This window comes from Marmota monax, unplaced genomic scaffold, assembly GCF_021218885.2.
Source record: "Marmota monax isolate L192 unplaced genomic scaffold, Marmota_monax_Labrador192_F-V1.1 WCK01_AAM20220418_F8-fsc00002, whole genome shotgun sequence".
Taxonomy (NCBI): Eukaryota; Metazoa; Chordata; class Mammalia; order Rodentia; family Sciuridae; genus Marmota; species Marmota monax.
In genome coordinates this window covers 29,168,069-29,193,592 of record NW_026693571.1, presented here as the reverse complement: position 1 = coordinate 29,193,592, position 25,524 = coordinate 29,168,069, and the positions used below count along the sequence as shown (strand labels likewise).

The 25,524-nt window shown below is 32.7% G+C and overlaps 1 protein-coding gene across 4 annotated transcripts in view; it reads right to left on the bottom strand.

Moving 5' to 3' along the window:
* Positions 1–25,524, bottom strand: part of Fstl5 (follistatin like 5) — a 781,198-nt gene that overhangs the window by 646,817 nt on the left and 108,857 nt on the right. For 2 of the 4 annotated variants that reach the window (XM_058583868.1, XM_058583870.1), the window contains exon 3: positions 8,108–8,141. In XM_058583868.1, coding sequence (XP_058439851.1) covers positions 8,108–8,141 — 34 coding nt within the window. The remainder of the gene's footprint in view (positions 1–8,107; positions 8,142–25,524) is intronic. The other 2 variants (XM_058583869.1, XM_058583871.1) reach the window with 1 other exon arrangement.

Below are 25,524 nucleotides of genomic sequence, written 5' to 3'. Positions count from 1 at the left end.
TCTTTGTTATTCTTGTTTCTTTTGTCTTTTCATTTCTTTTCAATCTTCTTATTCCCCCTTCCTTGAATTCTACCTGCCTACTCTCATTCTCTTTAGTGACTTCTTCCCTTCCCTTCTAATATCTTTCCTCTCAAGCATCAAATAAATCTATAAGAGTAAACAGTAACTCAGCAGTCAAACAGAACAAGAAGTAACATGAGCAGCATAAAAAAGCAAGGAAGAAAAGGAGTACAAACAATGAAGGACAGCCTACATATTCAGGAGGACCTAGAGTCAGCAGAAAAATGGTCATATAAAGAACTCAAGGAATACCTTAGACAGATGGAATGGAACCTTAAAGAAGATACGAGACAGCAAATCCAAACAGTGAAAGAACACTTTGAAAATGAATTACATAGACAGATAAAAGAAGAAGTTAAGCATCTTTATCAGGAGATTGAGATTATAAAAAAAAACCAAACAATAATTCTAGAAATGAAGGAAACGATAAACCAAATTAAAAACTCAATTGAGAGTATCACTAACAGAGTGGAGCAAGTAGAAGCCAGAACATCAGATAATGAAGACAAAATATATCATCTTGAAAAGAGCCTAGCCAACTCAGAAAGGCTGGTTAAAAACCACGAGAAAAACATCCAAGAGATATGGGATAACATAAAGAAACCAAACCTACGAGTCATCGGGATAGAAGAAGGTACAGAGATTCAAACCAAGGGAATGAGTAACCTGCTGAAAGAAATAATTACAGAAAACTTTCCAGAAATAAAAAAGGAAACGGATATACAAATTGTAGATGCATACAGGACACCGAGCACACAAAATCACAGTAGACCAACGACAAGACACATTGTTATGAAGATATCCAATATACAGAACAAAGAGAAAATACTAAAAGCTACAAGAGAAAGGAGGCAGATTACATTCAGGGGTAAACCAATAAGGTTAACAACGGATTTTTTTCATCACAGACGCTGAAAGCGAGAAGATCCTGGAACAACGTATTTCAAACACTGAAAGACAATGGATGCCAAACAAGAATTCTGTATCCAGCAAAATTAAGCTTCAGGTACGATAACGAAATAAAAATCTTTCATGATAAACAAAAGCTAAAAGAATTTGCAGCCAGAAAACCAGCATTGCAAAGCATCTTGAGCAAAACACTACACGAGGAAGAAATGAAAAACAATAACCAAAACCATCAGTGGGAAGTGCCTCTATAAAGACAGAGGGCGGGGGGAAAGCTAACCATGGAGAAACAAACTAAATTAAAAAAAAAAAAAGAAGAAGATAAATAATCAAACATGGCTGGAAGTACAAACCATATATCAATAGTAACTCTAAATATTAATGGCTTAAACTCTCCAATAAAGCGACATAGGCTGGTAACATGGATTAAAAAAACAAATCCAACAATATGCTGCCTCCAGGAGACACATCTGATTGGAAAAGACATACACAGGCTGAAGGTGAAAGGTTGGGAAAAAATATACCATGCACACGGTCCTCGTAAGCAAGCAGGGGTGGCCATCCTCATATCGAATAAAATTGACTTCAAGACTAAATTAATCAAAAGGGATAAGGTAGGACATTATATACTGTTAAAAGGAACCATTCACCAACAAGACATAACAATTATCAATATTTATGCACCAAATAATGGTGCTGCGACGTTCATAAAACAAATTCTCCTCAAGTTCAAGAATCAAATAGACCACAACACAATAATTATGGGTGACTTCAACACACCTCTCTCACAATTGGACAGATCCTCCAAACAAAAGCTGAATAAAGAAACTATAGAACTCAATATCACAATCAACAACCTAGACTTAACTGACATATATAGAATATATCAACCATCATCAAGTGGATATACTTTTTTCTCAGCAGCACATGGATCCTCCTCAAAAATAGACCATATATTATGCCATAGGGCAACCCTCAGTAAATATACAGGGGTGGAGATAATACCATGCATTTTATCTGATCATAATGGAGTGAAACTGGAAATCAATGATAAAAGAAGGAAGGAAAAATCCTACATCACATGGAAAATGAACAATATGTTACTGAATGATCAATGGGTTACAGAAGACATAAAGGAAGAAATCAAAAAATTCTTAGAGATAAATGAAAATACAGACACAACATATCGGAATCTATGGGACACAATGAAAGCAGTTTTAAGAGGGAAATTCATCGCTTGGAGGTCATTCCTCAAAAAAAGGAAAAACCAACAAATAAATGAGCTCACACTTCATCTCAAAGCCCTAGAAAAGGAAGAGCAAAACAACAGCAAATGTAGCAGAAGGCAAGAAATAATTAAAATCAGAGCGGAAATCAATGAAATTGAAACAAAAGAAACTATTGAAAAAATTAACAAAACTAAAAGTTGGTTCTTTGAAAAAATAAATAAGATCGACAGACCCTTAGCCATGCTAACGAAGAGGAGAGAGAACTCAAATCACTAACATACGGGATGAAAAAGGCAATAACACAACAGACACTACAGAAATACAGAAGACAATTAGAAATTATTTTGAAAACCTATATTCCAATAAAATAGAAGATAGTGAAGACATTGATAAATTCCTTAAGTCATATGATTTGCCCAGACTGAGTCAGGAGGATACTCACAACTTAAACAGACCAATAACAATAGATGAAATAGAAGAAGCAATCAAAAGACTTCCAACCAAGAAAAGCCCAGGACCGGATGGGTATACAGCGGAGTTTTACAAAACCTTTAAGGAAGAACTAATACCAATACTTTTCAAGTTATTTCAGGAAATAGAAAAAGAAGGAGCTCTGCCAAATTCATTCTATGAGGCCAACATCACCCTGATTCCGAAACCAGACAAAGACACCTCAAAGAAAGAAAACTACAGACCAATATCTCTGATGAACATAGATGCAAAAATCCTCAATAAAATTCTGGCGAATCGGATACAAAGGCACATCAAAAAAATTGTGCACCATGATCAAGTAGGATTCATCCCTGGGATGCAAGGATGGTTCAATATACGGAAATCAATAAATGTTATTCACCACATCAATAGACTTAAAAATAAGAACCATATGATCATCTCAATAGACGCAGAAAAAGCATTCGACAAAGTACAGCATCCCTTTATGTTCAAAACATTAGAAAAACTAGGGATAACAGGAACCTACCTCGACATTGTAAAAGCTATCTATGCTAAGCCTCAGGCTAGCATCATTCTCAATGGAGAAAAATTGAAGACATTCCCCCTAAAATCTGGAACAAGACAGGGATGCCCTCTATCACCACTTCTATTCAATATAGTTCTCGAAACACTGGCCAGAGCAATTAGACAGACGAAAGAAATTAAAGGCATAAAAATAGGAAAGGAAGAACTTAAATTATCACTATTTGCAGATGACATGATTCTATACCTAGAAGACCCAAAAGGGTCTACAAAAAAACTACTAGAACTAATAAATGAATTAAGCAAAGTGGCAGGATATAAAATCAACACGCATAAATCAAAGGCATTTCTGTATATCAGCGACAAAACTTCTGAAACGGAAATGAGGAAAAACACTCCATTCACAATATCCTCAAAAAAAATAAAATACTTGGGAATCAACCTAACAAAAGAGGTGAAAGATTTATATAATGAAAACTACAAAACCCTAAAAAGAGAAGTAGAAGAAGATCTTAGAAGATGGAAAATTATACCCTGTCCATGGATAGGCAGAACTAACATCATCAAAATGGCGATATTACCAAAAGTTCTCTATAGGTTTAATGCAATGCCAATCAAAATCCCAACGGCATTTCTTGTAGAAATGGATAAAGCAATCATGAAATTCATATGGAAAAATAAAAGACCCAGAATAGCAAAAGCAATTCTAAGCAGGAAGTGCGAATCAGGCGGTATAGCGATACCAGACTTAAAACTATATTACAGAGCAATAGTAACAAAAACAGCATGGTACTGGTACCAAAACAGGATGGTGGACCAATGGTACAGAATAGAGGACACAGAGACTAATCCACAAAGCTACAACTATCTTATATTTGATAAAGGAGCTAAAAGCATGCAATGGAGGGAGGATAGCATCTTCAACAAATGGTGCTGGGAAAACTGGAAATCCATATGCAACAAAATGAAACTGAATCCCCTCCTCTCGCCATGCACAAAAGTTAACTCAAAGTGGATCAAGGAGCTAGATATCAAATCAGAGACTCTGCGTCTGATAGAAGAAAAAGTTGGCTCCGATCTACATATTGTAGGGTCGGGCTCCAAATTCCTTAATAGGACACCCATAGCACAAAAGTTGATAACAAAAATCAACAAATGGGACTTACTTAAACTGAAAAGTTTTCTCTCAGCAAGAGAAACAATAAAAGAGGTAAATAGGGAGCCTACATCATGGGAACAAATTTTTACTCCTCACACTTCAGATAGAGCCCTAATATCCAGAGTATACAAAGAACTCAAAAAATTAAACAATAAGAAAACAAATAACCCAATCAACAAATGGGCCAAAGACCTGAACAGACACTTCTCAGAGGAGGACATACAATCAATCAACAAGTACATGAAAAAATGCTCACCATCTCTAGCAGTCAGAGAAATGGAAATCAAAACCACCCTAAGATACCATCTCACTCCAGTAAGATTGGCAGCCATTATGAAGTCAAACAACAACAAGTGCTGGAGAGGATGTGGGGAAAAGGGTACTCTTGTACATTGCTGGTGGGACTGCAAACTGGTGCGGCCAATCTGGAAAACAGTATGGAGACTCCTGGGAAAGCTGGGAATGGAACCACCATTTGACCCAGCTATTGCCCTTCTTGGACTTTTCCCTGAAGACCTTAAAAGAGCGTACTACAGGGATACTGCTACATCGATGTTCATAGCAGCACAATTCACAATTGCTAGACTGTGGAACCAACCCAGATGCCCTTCAATAGATGAATGGATAAAAAAAATGTGGCATTTATACACCATGGAGTATTACGCAGCACTAAAAAATGACAAAATCATAGAATTTGCAGGGAAATGGATGGCATTAGAGCAGATTATGCTTAGTGAAGCTAGCCAATCCCTAAAAAACAAATACCAAATGTCTTCTTTGATATAATGAGAGCAACTAAGAACAGAGCAGGGAGGAAGAGCAGGAAGAAAAGATTAACATTAAACAGATACATGAGGTGGGATGGAAAGGGAGAGAAAAGGGAAATTGCATGGTAATGGAGGGAGACCCTCATTGTTATACAAAATTACATATAAGAAGTTGTGAGGGGAATGGGAAAATAAACAAGGAGAGATATGAATTACAGTGGATGGGGTAGAGAGAGAAGATGGGAGGGGAGGGAGGGGGGATGGTAGAGGATAGGAAAGGTAGCAGAATACAACAGTTACTAATAGGGCATTATGTAAAAATGTGGATGTGTAACCGATGTGATTCTGCAATCTGTATTTGGGGTAAAATTGGGAGTTCATAACCAACTTGAATCTAATGTATGAAATATGATATGTCAAGAGCTTTATAATGTTTTGAACAACCAATAAAAAAAATTAAAAAAAAAAGAATATATTGGGGGGTGAATGGGACATGTTTAATGGAGTTCTTTATATTGTTTATGTTTAATTATGTAATCTGAGTCATATGTGAAATAAAATTGTTAATATTAAAAAAAAATATATTGGCAGGTGCTAATTTATTAGCCTTCCTATTTTATTAATATTACTCAAATGGAAATATTTCCTAGTAATAATTTTTAAATTGTTAATGTATTTTCAACACAATGAATAATATTGTAATATGTTATATCCATAATATTACTGAAGATTAGTGTTAACTACAGCAGCCAGGAATACTGACCCTTTCTTTCAAGCCTGTAGCAATACAGCCAACACTGCATATTAAATAGAGATGTAGATTTTGCTCATTTAATAAAATTCAGTCTAGACACTAAAATCTATTCAGAAACCAATGTCAGTATATTTTTTTCAGTTAAATTTCATGTAATTAAAATTTTAAAATGTGTAAAAAATATGGATTTGGACAGTGATTCAAAATAAGAGCATGTGCAAGTCTCAGAGGTAAACCAGTTAGAAGCAGAGTTGAATATTTCCACACATTTCAATATTTATGTACATGAAGAAAAGAGATCAGTTTTCATAGGAGTGCTTTTTACCTTAATGTAATTTTAGGTCACTGAATGATTAAGGTGGGATTGTTGTCATAAGCAAAAATAGAAATAGACACACAATGCAGGAAATTGTAAGATTAAAAATACCCTCTGGATGAATTTTTGACTGTGTAATACCTGGATTCAGATACATGAGATTATCAATTACTCAGGAAGTCCAGAGAATTAATAGTTGAAAATGGGTAATAACATCACACAAAGACACAATTCACATTTCATTAATTAGTTTCTGAGAAATATAACATTTAATTTTTAGAAACTTTACCATCAATACATTAACTATTGTTTTCATGGCTCAAACAGCTTTTTAAAGTTTTTTTTTCAATGTTGATATTTTAAAATGCATTTTCTAATAAGATATCATTTCAAGATGATTCCCAAACTGAAGAAAAATGTAGAGCTTTTCTCAGTAGACCTAAGCAAGAAGTCCAGATGCAACCATTGTATTACATTGTAAAATACAACATGTTTCTAGATAGTTATTGGAAAAAATAATTTACAGTACTTTAGAGGACACGATTTACATATCCAAAAGCAATAAAGTATAAAAAGAGAGCTACACTAAACTTATTTATATGATACTAAGTTACAAATATGATTTAAAATTAACTTGACACACTGGGATCTTTCATGAGAAGGAAGATGTGTACAGTATGTTCAAATGTATATATAATTTAAATGCAGATTATACAACACACTTTGGAGTAGCAATTCCCTTCTAAAATATAAAAGTAGTGTTTTGAGAATAAATATGTATGTTAATTTAACATGTAAAATAACAAGCTGTACTTCAGTTTGCTGAAAATGAACATATATAGTTTGGTAATCCCTACAAGGGAAGTTTAACATAATTCATTTGAATAAAATAGAATCTCACAAATTTTTTTTTTCTTAAATGCATTACTTTTTTATTCTTCAGTAATGCAGATATACAGAGATGTTGAAACTCAGAAAACTAATAGATTAGGAGTTAATGAGGTATAGATGAATTTCTAGGCGGCAGCTATTTAGACTGGTTAAAAGAAAGTAAGGCATTTTCACCTATCTAGAAATGGTCACAGTATAACTGCCCTTTCACCAATTCAGGTGCACACATAAGCTCAGTAACTACTGCATAATTATTATATTTTAATATTTTTAGAACTCTGAGAAAAAATAAATACTCCTTTCTTTTCCAAAAGCTTGGAAGGAAAACGTAGCAATTGAACTCCATTCAAGAGGGAGTTCAATTGGGAAACTGATTCCTTTGAAAAGGGAAGGAAACAAGGAAGCCCACAATGCAGATTAAAGATGAGCATGTGCATGGAGAGGCCTGAAGGATAAACCTCCAAAGTCTGTGAAGTCCCATCATTATGATCAGCAAGAGCACAAATTGATGGAATCATTTTGTTAAAAAACTATGAGTAATTAATAATATAAATGAGTGAACTTCAAAATTAACAAAGTAAAAATGTCTTTTTATGACTTTACTAGAGTATACTATTTCATAGTAAGTTATTACCAACTTTTGATACATAAATAAATATTTTCAAGCATTAAAATAAAAAATGAAATGAAATGACAGTGACTAAATAATGAGTTCTCCATGAGATATATTTTTTAAAATTCCATAAATGTAACAGAATACAACCTCATAGGGACAATGCTTGATGGGGTAATTTCATTAGAACAACACAGGGAATAAACAGAAAATAATGTAAAAGTGGTCTAGGGTAACATGTAAAGGAAAAAATAAATCTTAATAAAGAATTGCCTTTGGACCTGGAACATTCCTAATAGCTCAAATGACTTTAAAATCACATTGAAGACTTAGAATTATCATTTATTTTCATGTTTATATTCTAAATAGCATGTCATCTTTTTTTCCTTTGTTTTATGAATTTATATAATTATTATTTTAAAGTAGTCATTCCTTACCTTTGATTCTTGAACTTTCTTGACTTTTTTCCTGCTGGAATTAAAACAGAAGTAGTTAAAACTCTTTAAGTAAGTATGTAGTCAACAGTTTGATATAAAATATCATTGTTAAAATTAATTAAAAGTTTATTTACACATACCCAGGAAACACTATAATACAATTCTCACTTTAAAATTTACTTACTTAAAATCTTTTATTGCATTAGTAATAATTCTTGGTGGATATAAATTTTCTAAGAAACCTATATGTTACATAAATATTAATTTATAAATAAATTACATATATATATATATATATATATATATATGTGACACCTCTTAAATGCTTTAAATCATACCATTTAATTTCAACAGATAATGAATAATGTCTTCAGAATTTGCTTTCAACTGCTCTATATTGATCATTAATTGTTGGTAAAAGTAATAGTTTAATGGCAAACATACTGGCAAATTCCACTAAAATGACAAAAAGTACAATTTTACTGTCTTTTCTTCGATTTAACTTAGAATTGGACCCTGTCTCAGTTATTTAAGGTTAAATTGACAACATTTCTATTATTTATTCAAAGGCTGCTCCAGTCAGACCTGTCTCTCAATTTGACATATTCCTTATTAGTTACCAGGCAACCCCAAAAGAATTAGCTTGCTTTCAAGTTTAAAGTAGATATTATGCACTTTCTAACTTCTCAATTAAGATTCAAGAACAGTTTACTCTGTTTAAAAGTTTCAGGATCTCACACTGAAAATAATTTCAAATATACTTCAAAAAAGAAATTGAAATTACATATATACTGAACTACAGAGTTGCATAAATGCCAATGAATTTTGGTAACAGGAGAGAGAGAGAGAGAGAGAGAGAGAGAGAGAGAGAGAGAGAGAGAGAGAGAAAGCATTTTATCATAAAAAATTCCAGATTCAGAGCTTGAGAGTAAAACTGCATATTGGAAAATATACATTTATTGAACCAGTTAACCCAGTGCTCTTAGACTTTGAGACTTTGTCTTCTAATTCTCTCATACTAACATATTTAATATCTGTGTTTATATTCTGTCTATTCTTTAGCAGTTAATTGATTTTTCTAGTTCTGATTTATTTTTAATTCAGTGTCTGTTGGTCACTTAAACTAAAATTTAAATACAAAGTATTTTTAAATACATTATTAATTAATCAGTATAGGATTAGCAGTCTTAAATTCTCCACAGGGACATTTGTTAATGAATCTTTCTTCCTTTCTCTCTCTCTCTTTCTCTCTCTCTCTCCCTCTTTCTCTCTCTCTTTCTCGCTCTTGCTCCCGCTCTCACTCTGACATTCATTTATTCATTTGATCTTTCATTCATCCCCTCTCACTAAATATGTACAGATAGCTTTCTAAATATACTAAGCCATATTCTGGGTAATTAAGATTTTAAGAGATGAACAAAACACAAAAAAATCAATTAGGATGTAGTGGAACATACTGCATAGATGGTGTAACTTCTATTCAGAAAGAGATATGCCACAGAAGGTGACAGTGTTGGCATGGAGTGACTGCAATTAAAGAAATAGCTGCAAAGATAAATTGATTTTTGAATAAAATTCAAAGAGATATGAGCCTATGATGTATGCATATATATGGTGAAAACATTCTAAGAGAGAAAATTACAACAGATCAACACCAAGACACATTATAGTAAAAATGCCTAGCATACAGAATAAGGATAGAATTATAAAAGCTGCAAGAGAGAGGAATCAGATCACATATTGGGGGAGACCAATTCGTATCTCAGCAACCCACATCTTCAAAGCCAGGAGATCATGGAACAACATATACCAACCTCTGGAAAAAAAATGGATGCCAACCAAGAATCTTATATCCAGCAAAACTAAGCTTTATTTTGATGATGAAATAAAAACTTTCCATGATAAACAAAAGTTAAAAGAATTTACAACAATTTAGAAAGCCTGCACTACAGAACATGCTCATCAAAATATTCCAAGAAGAGGAAATGCAAAACAATAATAAAATTCAGCAGAGGGACGGATTACACAAAAGGGAAATCTAATCAGAGGAGAAACCAAGTCACATTAAATAGTTAAATAACAAAGATAAACAAAAATGGTTGGGAACACAAATCATGTCCCAGTAATAATCCTGAATGTTAATAGCCTAAACTCACCAATCAACAGACATGGACTAGCAGATTGGATAAAAAAAAAATGTGCTGACTCCAAGATACTCATCTCATACAAAAAGACATCCACAAACTGAAGTGAAGGGTTGGAAAAAATAATACCACTCACACAGATTGTGGAAGCAAGCAGGGGTTCCCATCCTCATATCAAATAAAGTAGACTTCAAACTAAAGTCAATCAAAAAGGACAAAGAAGAACACTACATACTGCTCAAGGGACACATACACCAACAACACTTTACACTTTTAAATATATATGCCCCAAACAACAAAGCAACTACATTCATCACACAAATTCTTCTCAAATTCAAGAGTCAGATAGACCACAACACAATAATTTTGGTTGATTTTAACACACCTCTTTCATCAGTAGATAGATCTTCCCAACAAAAGTTGAACAAAGAAACTATAGAATTCAATAATACAATCAATAACTTAGACTTGACTGACATATATAGAATATTTCATCCTTCAATGAGAGAATACATCTTAGCAGCACATGGATATGGATCCTTCTCTAAAATAGACCACATATTATGCCACAAAGCAACTCTTAGCAAATATAAAAAAGTAGAACTACTACCCTCATTCTATCAGATCATAATGGAATTAAATTAGAAATCAATCATAAAATAAGAAATAAAATCCACTTCAACACCTGTAGACTGAATAATATGCTACTGAATGAACAATGGGTTACAGAAGACATCAGATCAAAAAGTTTTTAGAAGTGAATGAGGACACAGATACAACATATTGAAATCTCTGGGACACTATGATAGGAAAGTTCATTGCATGGAGTTCATTCCTTAAAAGAAGAAAAAGTAAACAAATAAATGACTTAACACTATATCTCAAAGCCCTAGAAAAAGAAGAACAAATCAACACCAAAAGCAGGAGAAGATAGGAAATAATTAAAATCAGAGCTGAAATCAATGAAATTGAAACCACAGAAACAACTGAAAAAAAATTGACAGAACAAAAGTTGGTTCTTTGAAACATAAATAAAATTGACAAACCCTTAGCAATGCTAACAAAGAGAAGGAGAGAGAAAAAATGAATCACTAACATACTGATTAAAAAGAAATATTACAACAGACACTACAGAAATACAGAAGATAATTAGTATTATTTTGAAAACTTGTACTCCAATAAAATAGAAAATACCAAAGGCGACAAATTTCTATACTCATATGATTTGCCCAAATGAATCAAGATGATATACACAATTGAAACAGATCAATTTGAAGTGACGAAATAGCAGAGGCCATCAAAAGCCTACCAACCGAGAAAAGCCCAGGACCAGGTAAATACACAGTTGAGTTCTACAAGATTTTTAAAGAAGAACTAATACCAATACTCTCCAATTTATTTCAGGAAATAGAAAAAGAGGCAGCACTGCCAAACTCATTCTATGAGGCCAATATCAAAACCAGGCAAAGACACATTAAAAGAAACAAACAAACAAACAACAAAAACTTCAGACCAATATCTCTAATGAATATAGATGCAAACATTTTCACATTCTCAATAAAATTCTGGCAAATCAAATACAAAAATATATCAAAAAGATGGTGCACCACTAAGTGGGATTCATCCCAGGGATGAAAGTTTGGTTCAACATATGGAAATCAATTAATGTAATTCATCATATCAACAGACTTAAAGGTAAGAATCATATGATCATCTAAATAGATTCAGAAAAAAAAAACATTTGACAAAGTACAGCACCACTTTATGTTAAAAACACTAGAAAAACTAGGGATAACAGGAGCATATCTCAATATCATAAAAGCTATCTATGCTAAGCCCAAGGCCAACATCATTCTAAACAGAGAAAAATTGAAGGCATTTCCTCTAAAAACTGGAAGAAGACAGGGACGCCCTCTTTCACTGCTTCTGTTTAACATAGTTCTTGAAACACTGGCCAGAGCAATTAGATAGATGAAAGAGTTTAAAGGCATACACATAGGAAAAGAAGAACTCAAATTGGCACTATTTGCTGATAATATAATTCTATACATAGAAGACCCTAAAAGTTCCACCACAAAACTTCTAGAACTAGTAAATGAATTCAGCAAAATAGCAGGATATAAAATCAACACCCATAAATCAAAGGCATTTCTGTATATCAGTGACAAATCCTCTGAGAGGGAAATGAGAAAAACTACCCTATTTTCAATAGCCTCGAAAACAAAACAAAACAAAACAAAAAACAAACAAAAATACTCAAAAACTTGAGAATCAACTTAATGAAAGAGGTGAAAGATCTATATAATGAAAATTACATTACACAACCCTAAAAAAAGAAATCAAAGAAGACCTTAGAAGATGGAAAGATCTACCTCGCTCTTGGACAGGCAGAATTAATATTATTAAAATGAACATACTTCCAAAAGCACTATAGAGATTTAATGCAATTCCATCAAAATTCCAATTACATTCCTCATAGAAATAAAATAAGCAATCATGAAATTCATCTGGAAAAATAGGAGACCCACAATAGCTAAAGCAATCCTTAGCAGGAAGAGTGAAGCAGGTAGAATCACTATACTAGACCTCAAACTATACTACAGAGCAACAGTAACAAAAACAACATGGTATTGGCACCAAAACAGACTGGTAAACCAATGGTACAGAAGAGAGGACACAGAGATTAACCCACAAAACTACAATTATCTTATATTAGACAAAGGCACCAACGACATGCATTGGAGAAAAGATAGCCTCTTCAACAGATGGTGCTGGGAAAACTGGAAATCCATATGCAACAAAATGAAATTAAACCCCTGTCTCTCACGATGCACAAAACTCGACTCAAAATGTATCAAGAACTTATGAATACAACCAGAGACCCTGTGTCTAATAGAAGAAAAATTATGCCCTAATCTCCATCATGTGGGATTAGGCCTGAACTTTCTTAATAAGACTCCTGTGGCACAAGAATTAAAATCAAGAATCAATAAATGGAATGGACTCAAACTAAAAAGTTTCTTCTCAGCAAAAGAAACAATCTGTGACGTGAATAGAGAGCCTACATCTTGGGAGCAAATATTTACTCCTCACAAATCAGATAGAGCACTAATCTCTAGGGTATATAAAGAACTCAAAAAGATAAGCATCAAAAAACAAACAAACAAAAAAAAAAAAACCCCAAATAACCCATTGATTATAAATGGGCCAAGGACCTTAACAGACATATCTCAGAAGAGGATATACAGTCAATCAACAAATATATGAAAAAATGTTCAACATCACTAGCGATTAGAGAAATGCAAATCAAAACCTCTCTAAGATTTCATCTTACTCCAGACAAAATGGCAGCAATTATGAAGACAAACAACAATAACTGTTGGCAAGGATGTGGGGAAAAAAGGTACACTGATACACTGCTGGTGGCACTGCAAATTGGTGCAGCTAGTATGGAAAGCAATGTGGAGATTTCTTGGAAATTTGGGAATGGAACAACCATTTGATTTAGCTGTCCCACTCCTCGGTCTATACCCAAAGGACTTAAGAACAGCATACTACAGGGACACAGCCACATCAATGTTTATAGCAACCCAACCCAATTCACAATAGCTAAACTGTGGAACCAACCTAGATGCCCTTCAATAGATGAATGGACAAAAAAAATGTGGCATATATACACAATGGAAAATTACTCAGAAATAAAAGAGAATAAAATCATAGAATTTCCAGGTAAATTGATGAAGTTAGAGAAAATAAAGCTAAGTGAAGTTAGCCAATCCCAAAATACCAAATGCCAAATGTTTTCTTTGATATAAGGAGGCTGATTCATAGTGGGATAAGGAAAGGGAGCATGGGAGGAATAGATGAACTCTAGATAGGGCAGAGAGTTGGAAGGGGAAGGGAGGTGGCATGGGGTTATTAATGGTGATGGAATGTGATGATCATTATTTTCCAAAGTACAGGTATGAAGACACGAATTGGTGTGACCGTACTTTGTATATAACCAGAGATATGAAAAATTGTGTTCTATATGTATAATAAGAATTGTAATGCGTTCTTCTGTCATATATAAATAAAAAAAAGAAGGGAGATTATTATTGTGTCTAGAACTCATGAGCAATATTTCAATCAGACAAGTAAATTTTGAAATAACCAACACATGTGTCAAATCATTAGAGAACATCTAGTAGAAGTGTATGATATACAACTAAGTACTAGAAAAATGATGAGCAAAATGTAAGGGCAAATTACCCAACAACAACCAAAAAAAAGAAAAAAGGAAAAAAAGGAAAAGGAAAAGGCCACAGAAACTGCCTGACAAAAATAATTATAGGAAATAAAAACTAGAGCTACGGGGACTCCAAAGTATTATATTATTTCACCTAAATTTTTCAATAGTACAGAATTCTTGTCAGAGGTCAACAATCTTGTGTCTAACAATATGATCATAGGGTTATTGTGTTGGATGGAATCATTGCATTAAGAAATTTTGGTGTTCTTTTGGGTTTACAAATAAATTTCAAGCTATTTAGGGAAAGAAAGGAAGATTGAGAAAAGTATGAAGCAGTAAAACAATGAATATAAAAAACACAGCTAGAAATGATAGCCTTCAGATGGTATGTAAAGTCAAGTTCATAAAGATATTGTGTTTGTTTTAGCTCATTTGGGCTTTTTGTTGTTGTTGTGTCACCAAATATGTATGGGTCATTTTCTAAATATGCTAGAAATTTATATCAGTGGACTTGCCATCATTTGATGGGATTTCAGAACATTTAAGTGTTGATGAATACATATTAGAAATAGAGAGGATTAAGATAAAGAGAAGAGATAATGTAACAGATTTTATAAGGTTATTGAAAAGGTGGACATGATATACAAAAAGAGAAATTTCATAGGATAACCAGTTCTTTTAACAGTACAGTTGGGCATAGAAAGGTAACAACACAAAGTGTATATAAGTCTGATACAATTAAGCATGTTCAATCCATTATGATTTATAAGTAGGTGGAATCTCACATAATAAATCTTGATATTGTGAAGTCTTTTGCAGCAAGTTGTGCCATAATAAGTTTATAAAAATGATATTAACATTAGTTTAGTTATAGATAAGTAATCTGAAATTCACTGATATTATAATTTATTGTAAATGTTAAAACCCATTTCTGTACAATTGTATATAATTATAAATTACTAATATAAACATGCTTAAATACTCCATAAATAAGAAATGTTTACAAAGCATGAATTCGGGGAAGAGAACTTAGCCATTGATTTACTGAACTAGGAAGAATGGTAACAGACTTGACAAGTGAGGAGGGACTTAAACATAAATTACTCCATTCACTGCAACCTTGCATAGATTCCTTTAGTGGAGACTTATTTAAGATTTTCAAGTATTAACTATTTCTACTTGCTTTGCTTTGATCACTAAAATAATGCATTATTCAACTAACAATGGTATTTTCCATTGTTTTATTTTACGAACTAATACTTCATTTTTAAAATGAATCAAATGTATGAAATATGATATGTCAAGAGCTTTGTAATGTTTTGAACAACTAATAATAAAAAAAATTTAAAAAAACAAACTACATGACAATCAGGAAGATTTGGATTAATTGTTATTTAAGTACTTTAAAGAATAAAAGTCCCATTCAACCTTGAAAAAAATAAAATAAAATGTTAATTTTGAAAATGAGGACAGGTTATGTAGAAAGTTGTGACTATTTAATTATGTGAGAGTCATAAAAAATCAGAAAGATTTGTATCTTGTCCACATGATACATTTGAAAAACATTTTACAATAGGAAAACTTATGTCTTCTCTAATAGAAGAACATCAATATTTCATGATATAACTCAATTTTAATATTATTTCCAAAGATTTAATGATATCATAATCGTGTCTTAAAATAAGAAATATATTTTGGCCATGTATCAAAACTAAATAATAGCAACCATTCTTGTTTTACTTTGTACTACAATATTTCTTGGAAAACTTCCAAAATACTACATATTAATTATACTAATAGACTTCATGAAATACAGCCCCATGGTTAAAGAGGACTAATAGACTTTGCAGACAGTATGATAAAGACTAGCAAAGGTAATTTGGGCAGAAGTTGGATTCAGAAAAGATACAGGAGTATATAAATGGTCTCTTTATTTTTAAAAATTATATAGTAATTTAATGTAACTAAGTGTAAAACCAAGTAAAGTTTGGATGCACAGTAATTTTATAAATAAGGGGAAGCACTCCTAAAACATCTCAGTAAACTAGAGTGTAGACAAATAAGGACAATACAGAAGTTGCTAGTACTGAGCATTTTGGAGTAGGTAGTATTATTAAAACTTTTATCCCAAATTCGAATTTATGGCATGACAATTATTAACAGAGCAGGCTGTCTACCTTACTTAAATTTCTTCTCATAACTCTTTCCTTTGATATAATTATTATTTCCCAGACAAATGCCATCAACTCAAAGTGGTAAAAATGAATGCTAATAGCAGTAGAATACTCAATTTCATCTATATTTGTTCCCCTGTGCTAAATGGAGAAAATATAAAATATTGAAGAGTTTTTAAAGTATTTATTAGAGGTATTAAGTAATACGGATTTTACATTCATGAAAGTTGGGAATAGGAGACTGAGTAGAATCACCTTATTATAATCTCATAACAAATGTCTTCCATGCCATTCTGACCCATAAATACCAGTGAATATGTGAGTACCCCCCAGCCCCCACCCACACATTTTCTCAGAAAATCTATTTTCCTGGTGGCAATTTCATTATAGAAATGCCTGCAAAATGAAAGTTATAGGCAAACACTTGCAGTGTATCCAGCCTACTCAATCTTGGTGACATACATATATTGTCAATAAATGGTATTGCTGAATTTTCAGTTTTATTTAGTTTAATCACAGTTTTCTCATATTTTATTTAAGATACTTGTATTGGAATTTGAGTCATGTTCCTGATCCAGTGTTACCTTCTCAATGAGGACCCTCCTGGATATTATATTTCAAATATACCTTTATTACTATTTGATTTTCTTTAAGATTTGTCCATTCTTCACAGAAGTTACTACTTCCTGTAATAATATATATTTAGGTATGCATTGTCTGTTTTGTTAATTGAAGTGAATACTCCATGAGCAATAGAAATTTACAGTCTTTATCCAAATAGCCTCAGTGTCCAGAAAGAACATCTGCCAGAGTGGGCACTTTTCCTGACAGTCTCTGAACTCTAGAATATAGTCTAGTGGAAGGATATTCAAAATATTTACAATAAGATGTGACTTTTAATAGTAAAATAATGGATTGAATCTAGAATATACAGTCAGGAGAGAAATTCAGTCTTTTTTAACTGGGGCAGATGAAGGGAATTTGTGAGGTAAGGGAGAAACTGAGAAATCTACAAGAGAAGATGTGATTGGTAAGAGAAAAATATTTTATCTCCACAGAAAAGGGAAGAAATCCATTCTATACAGAGGAAAAAACATTATAAAGTTATATATCCAGGTTACTAGTGCAGAATAGGAAATAGTAGTTATTAAATAGGGTTTCAAAACTAGTATGTCTCAGTGATTCATAAAGAAATAATTTTTATACTTACAAGGAAGATCACTAGATTTATTAATTATCTAATACTCAGCAGACATAAAAGTAATAGGAATATTTGTTACAATCTGTATGTTTGTGCATATGTATGTGTGTGTGTGTGTGCATTCATTCAAATTAAAACTTGAAAAAGAAAGTCAGATTTTGAAGATCAAAAGCACATTGTCAAAAATCTTGGGCTGTTGTTCAAAAAACAAAGTATAACTAAATTTATCCACCAAATATCTTTAATACTTAATAATAATTGTATTGTGGTTGTATTACATATATTCTTAGTTTTAATATTAATTTTAGAAGTCCTCTGAGATGGAAATTTATGTTCATGTAAATTTAGAATAAAATAAATATTCATTATAAGAAATAAATAATCATTCTCATTTAAATTAAATGTAAACATCAGAAATTTGTATTTTATTACAAAAATCACGAATGTTTAGTAAATAAACGAGACATATGCATAAACAACCAGTACATGTGTCAAATGCAATAAAAAAGGATTTGTTCAAAGTATCAGTAAGGACATTTTTCCTTGATGGACTCATGAAAGTAATGAATACTCTGGGTCTTAAAGGGATAAGCAGATTTAACTTTGAGTTGAAATATGAGGAAATATAATATTAATATATACTGATAAAATGATTTTCTTCTATTTCCTAAAGAAAATGTATGCCCAGTTAAGTAGTATAGCTGAAACTACTTACTAAAAATCCACAGAAATAAACCTGTCAAATATTATAATAGTTTAACAATGAAGTGTGAAAAATAATGATGATTTTTCAACACAAATCACTAATAAAGGGATTTTTAATAAATGAAAATATAAGTCACTAATACTTAATGATTTTGTTATGGAAATTAGTGAGGTTGCATGATTTGAGTGAAGACCTTTATATTATATTTCCTTCTAAACCTTATTTATCCATTACTAGATTTACATTTGTAACTTATTGTCTCCTAAAGAGTCTATGGATAATAATTTTATGGCCATATAATGATTTATATTTGAGTTTAAAGTGATTTGAAGTAGAATGTGTCTTATCTAGTAATATAATTTACAGAGGCTATCAATAAATCACTATCAAAAAGACATGCACTCTGTAATGTAGAAAAGAGTTTTATTGTCAGATATCTCAGTTAATCCCTAACTAATATAAGATACTCTGTTCTCAGGCAACCAAGGGTCTTAATGGGAAAGATCAACCCAATGGAAATCAATATAATAGGGTCTAAGTACAAATATCCCCACTGCCCATTTCAGAAGGCAGAGGAAGAGATTTCATATCTCTAATAAAATAAAATTAAGACAAGTAGAATAATGAAGGTAACAATAATGATTAAGACACATCATCTTACAAAGCAGAAGGCAATTTGTAAATTTTTTTTAAAGAGAGAGAGAATATTTTAATATTTATTTTTAGTTTTCGGTGGACACAACATCTTTATTTTATTTTTATGTGGTGCTCAGGATCGAACCCAGCGCCCAGAGCATGCCAGGGGAGTACACTACCGCTTGAGCCACATCCCCAACCCAATTTTTAAATTCTTTACATACATTAGCTCATTTTAGGTGCCCAAATGTCATGCTGTAGTTTTCCCAACTTAAATCCTTACAACTCAAATGTACAGGGAAATTTAAGGGAACCATGACTGTGGCATATACAGTAGCACTTTCCAGAAAACATGATTTCATGATATCAGAACAAAATGTGAGTTTAACTACCATTTAAAAATCATGAACTCTGTATCTGGGATCTTCTTAAAATAAGTAGAGAAATGTTTGACAGGATTTCCAATTCTATTTTGGCAGGTAGGTAGAAATGGCTATCATAAAATCAGTCTAATTTTAATGGAAAGGCAAATGAGACCTAGATCATTATACTTATAATTGTTCATGTTAAAGCTTCTGTCTCAAAAATATATAATCAACTTGAAGGACTAAAATATGTGAAAGATTTATTGAAAAGGAAAATCTCAGAATAAATTATATGCATGACACTCAATAACATCTTAGAGACAAAGATACAATTATGGTTGTCAAGTATTCATCTGAATTCTCCTCCCCTGTCATTATTAATTTCTTCCTCTTTAGGAAAATGCAGACAGATTTACAAGTACATTTAATATCCATGAGATATTTCCCCAAAGCTTTAACTGGTTTTAAGTATTTAAAATCACCAAGAAAATAAATAAACATAAATAATAGTAATGAATAATGGAAAGATATTTCAGCTATTAATTTATGGTAACATTATAAACTAGATATTATTAAATGTCATCTTCTAAGATTTGTGGTTTCCATAATTAAAAGAGATAGCTGAAAGTAAAAGTCTTTTACTGATGCTGAAACTGTAGAAATGTGTTTCACTTAGTACATCCTATGGAAAGGGTGGAGAAGGTATTGCAACTGTGCAAAATGAAGATTTGGAAAAGAAATGGCTTATAACACTAAACCATTGAATTGATCTGAGAAAAAAGACTGAACTTAATTCACTTAACTAATTTTTTTAAAAAATCTACAAAAAGCAAGGTAAAAACATGCAACTGTAGTACTATCATAAAAATTGTCATAAATCCATGGGAAGATCAAAGGCTTTTGTAATTGGTATGGGTAACCAATGATAAATCATTGGACATTAGAATGAGAGAACACTTTTAATATTTATTCTTAACTCTATATCTATTCAACTCCAAATAACTTATAAATTCCCCTTCCATTTGCGGTATGGTTTGTGTATGAATTATAATCATAAAAATCTCATGTACTAATGTGGGAATGGTCACAGCTGAAATGATTAGATTTTAAGAGCTATCACATAAAAATAAATTAATCCACTTGTTGGTTTAATAATTTGAAAGGTCTACTATACAGGGTGGTAACAGTAGAAAGATATGATTTGGAAATAATATATTTATCTGTGACTTCTTTTTCTGCTTACTATCTGTTATGAGTTGATTAGCTTTCCTCCACCACCACTTCTGATATGGTTTTCTGTCTTACCACAAGCTCAGTGCAGGGAGCTGGCTCATCATGGATCAAATTGAAACTGTAAAGGCCCAATAAACTTTATTTCCTCTAAATTGTCATTGTCAGATATTTTGGTCATAGTGATGGAAAACTGACTGTCATCATTGGCAATGTAACACATCATGTTTTGTACAGAAACTAGGAAGCCTAATGTCAGTAGGATAATTTCAATGAAAACCAAACCCCCAGGTAGGATAAATTGGCAAATTTTATTTACTTGTTGTATTCCTACACTTACCTACTAATTATTTAAAGCAATTACGATTTTTAAATAAGCATAATGAGTATACTCAAGACATTCTGACAACATGAAATTAGAATAGGAAAAATAAAGTCTAAGTAAATATCAGGTATTAAAAATGTACTATTTAAAATATTAAATAAGGAAAATGAGTTTAATAATAAGAAGTTTTCAAATTAGCCATGATTAATGAATAACAAACTAAAGAAAGGCATAACATAATTAAAATGCTATGTTTTAAAAAGAAATCAAATATAAACTTTACAACATAAAGAAGCTCATGAAAGAGTTTCATCAAGTGGGGTTCTATCTCAGTGAATTTTTGATGAACCCGAACCTCAAATCAGTTGACTCTTCCTTTCCCTTAAATGAAATCAAGTTTTAATAGCAACAGTGGCTGATTATTCATCCTTCCCAATTTAAATAGCTCATCTTCCACTTGGAACAAGATGGTGCAGATGAAAATAACTATAAAGAACTCAGAAGTAAAATTTCTATAGAAATGAAAGGCAAAATGACTACCATAAATTATATGGAAAAATTATAATTTGAAAATAAGCATGATGACTCTAAAATATTTTAGTAATATGAAGTTAGAACAAGAAAAATGAAGAAAAACTAAGTGAAAATATCAGGCATTAAATATCATAGTTTAATGAATATGATAAATGAATTAAACAACAAACTAAATGAAGCTACATTGTCAGTAAATTTGAAAACTGACTTATGGCAAAGAATTCTAGAAAGAAAGCAAGAGTTTATATAAGAACAGCTAAAGGACATTAGGGTAGTTTTATGTAGCAAAAACAAACAAACAAAAATCAAATGTTAAGAAAAATTCCATGGGGCTGGGGATGTGGCTCAAGCGGTAGCATGCTTGCCTGGCACGCGTGCGGCCCAGGTTCAATCCTCAGCACCACATACAAACAAAGATGTTGTGTCCACTGATAACTAAAAAATAAATATTAAAAAATTCTCTCTCTCTCTCTCTCTCTCTCTCTCTCTCTCTCTCTCTCTCTCTCTCTCTCTCTCTCTTTAAAAAAATAAAAGAAAAATTCCAGACAAAAAAGAAGCCTAACTATGGAAATTAGGAAAGAGTTAAAGAACTTGTGAAAACAAATTTTCCACAAGTAAATATAAATCTAAAATTGAAACAGGTTTTTATTTTTAAATTTTTTAAATTTAATTTTGTTTTGTGGTGGATATGGGAATTGAACCCAGGAATTTTTACCCTGAGACACATCCCTGAGCCCTTTTTATTTGTTTATTTTATTTTATTTTCTATTTTGAGACAGAGTCTAAGTTGCTGAGTTTGTCTTGAACCTGCAATTCTCCTACCTCAACTTCTGAAATCACTGGGATTATAGGCATGCACCCAAGATGCCCAGCTGAAAGAGTTTTTTTAAATGTCACCTAAGAAATCATTAAAAAATCACAATTATATTCATAGAATTAAATTTGGAAAGCTCAACTATAAATATAGAAATGTATATAATATACACAATTAATATTTAAATATATTAATATATATGTATTTACACAGATATATATGTGTGTGTATGTGTGTGTGTGTATTAAGCTCCAAAAAAGATCAGTACTCATAACAGCACAACAATTATTTTGACATTAGTCTTCTCACAGCAACATGACTACAATAACAAAATGGAATATTATTTTATAATTAGTGCATAAAATACATTAAAATGTATATTGTAGTTAATAATATAGATGTCCTTAGAGGAATTAACATAGTTTTAATATTTTGGGTTTTCATAACTCAGCAGAGCTCTTCACTATTATCAGTATGATTTGTTGTTGGTGGTGGTGGTGCACTTTGAAAATCATTCTTGTATAAAATATTTTAAAAAGACAAACAAAGTTCCAGGAGAGTTTGATAAGAAAACAACTACGTGATTTCAATTGTATTACTACTTAAATAATCAGAACAAAATAGAATAAGAACAGGGAAACTAGTTTCATGTTAAGGTAATGAGAAAGATATACATAATATCAACTTGGTGAGTTTGAGGTTGAGGAAAGTAGAAAACAAGGAGATTTTTAGTTTATTCTAAAATAATTGTCATTGGATAGAATGGCATAAATGTTAATGAATTTAATCAATAAAAATATAAATATGAATTTTTAATAGTTATGTTACAATAAAAAATGAAAATAATGTTACAAAAACGTGATTTTCAGACCAAAAAAAGGAAATCAATTCTTAAAATGAAAGCAGAGAAGAAGAAAAATGGAACATTGGAGTAGTTTAGAAACATACATGGCAGATGGCAGAAATAAAAATTAGTGTGACAGAAGTAATAATAACTACAAATGGTTTAAATTGACCTTTTAAAACACATTAATGGCTCAAAAAACAGGAACTAGCAATACATGGTGTTTAAGAAACACTTAAAACAAAGTACCAAGTTGTACATAAGTGTAGGTGGTTGGCCTACATAGGAATCACAATAAATTTTTGATATAGCACTACTTTAATCTGAAATAAAATGCAGCTTAAAAATGTTGTAAAGAAAATAAAGAAAAAAATATAGCCCTAATAAGAATAAAAGAAAAAGAAGATATGTCGTTAACATCCATTCACCTAATAAGAGTTGGAACACTTAATATATAAAAAAGAGTTATTAAATGGTGGCACATGCCTATAATTCCAGCTGCTCAGGAGGCTGAGACAGGAGTATAGCAAGTTCAAAGACAGCCTCAGCAAAAGCAAGGCAATGCTAAGCAACTCAGTGAGACTCTGTCTTTAAATAAAATACAAAATAGGCTCGGGGATATGGCTCAATGGTCAAGTGCCCCTAAGTTCAATTTTCGTTACCCCCACCCCCAGAAAATTAATTATTAAAAAAAAGACAGCTAGATATGCAAATATACTACAGCTGGAGGTATACTCAGTGTAGCTCATCAGAAAGTATGCTCAGCATGTGTCAGGCCCCGGATTTAATTTCCAGCACCAAATACTAATAATAATGATAGTATCAACAAATTATTTTTTAGATTTTGACATCCTTTATAGAAATTAAAAAGTTCAAGAGAAGAATAACCAGAAATATTATAAAACAAACAAAAAAGAATCAGATCACACTATTAGACATACAAAGAGAGAAAGAACCATCTTAAAATCATTTTTGGTAAATAAAGAATAGAGAAAACATAGCATTCTTTTTTAAAGTACAAATTTACAAAAATTGTGTATTATTAGACTATAAGGGAAGCTTCTTGAAAACCAATTGAAAAATCCTGGTGTGGTTGTGCATGCCTGTAATTCCAGTGGCCCAGGAGCCTCAGGCAGGAGAACCTGGAGTTCAAGGCCAGCTTTAGCAAATTAGTGAGGTCCTCAGCAACTTACCAAGACCCTGTCTCAAAATAAAAAAGGCTGTGATACAGCTCAATATTTAAGCACCCTTGGATTCAATCCCTGTTACTATACCTTTTATGAAATATCATTAATATTAGAATAAATACCAAAAGGACGCTGAAGGGTGTACCAGCTCTCCCAGACACCTAGGCGGGAGGGATCTCCTGCTTGGAGGGGTGAGTCCTCTCTATTCTGGCTGCTGTGACACCCAGGTGGGAGTGTCTCCGACCTGGAGAGGCAAGTCCCCTCTACACTGGCTGCAATGGTATAGGAGGTTCCGCGTACACCCAGGTGGGAGGGGTCTCCCGCCTGGAGTAGGGAGTCCTCTCTACCCTGCCTCTTGCAGTATGTAAACTCCCCTGACAACCAGGTGGAAGGGATCTTCAGCCTGGAGGGTGGAGTCCCCTCTCCCTGGCTCTGGCAGTATAGGAGCTTCCCTGACACACAGGTTAGGAGGTCTACTAACTTGAGGGGTGATTCCCCTCTACAATGGCTGCTGGGGTATAAGAGCTCCCCCGACACCCAGGTGGGAGGGGTCTCCTCCCTAGAGCAATGAACAACCTCTACTCTGGCTTTGGCAGTATACAAACTCCCCCACACCAGGTGGGAGGGGTCTCCCGCCTGTAGTGGCCAGTCCCCTCTACCCTGGCTCTGGAAGTATAGGAGCTCACCCAGACACCCAGGTGGGAGGGGTCTCCCCACTGAAAGGGCAAGTCTCCCGCCTAGTGGTGCCAGTCCCATCTACATCTACGCTGGCTTCAGCGCTATAGGAGCTCCACCAGGACACCCAGGTTGAAGGAGGGGAGAGTCCCCTCTACCATGGCTGCAGCGGTATAAGAGCTCCCCCTGAAACCCAGGGTGAGCTAGCTTAATAACATTACTAAATAAACCTTTGATTAAAAAGGGCATCATAAACTATTTATAAAATATTGAGTTTGATCCGAAGAAAGCACCATATGACAAAATTCATGGAACACAGACAAAGCAACATCTGTGGGGGAATTTACAGCT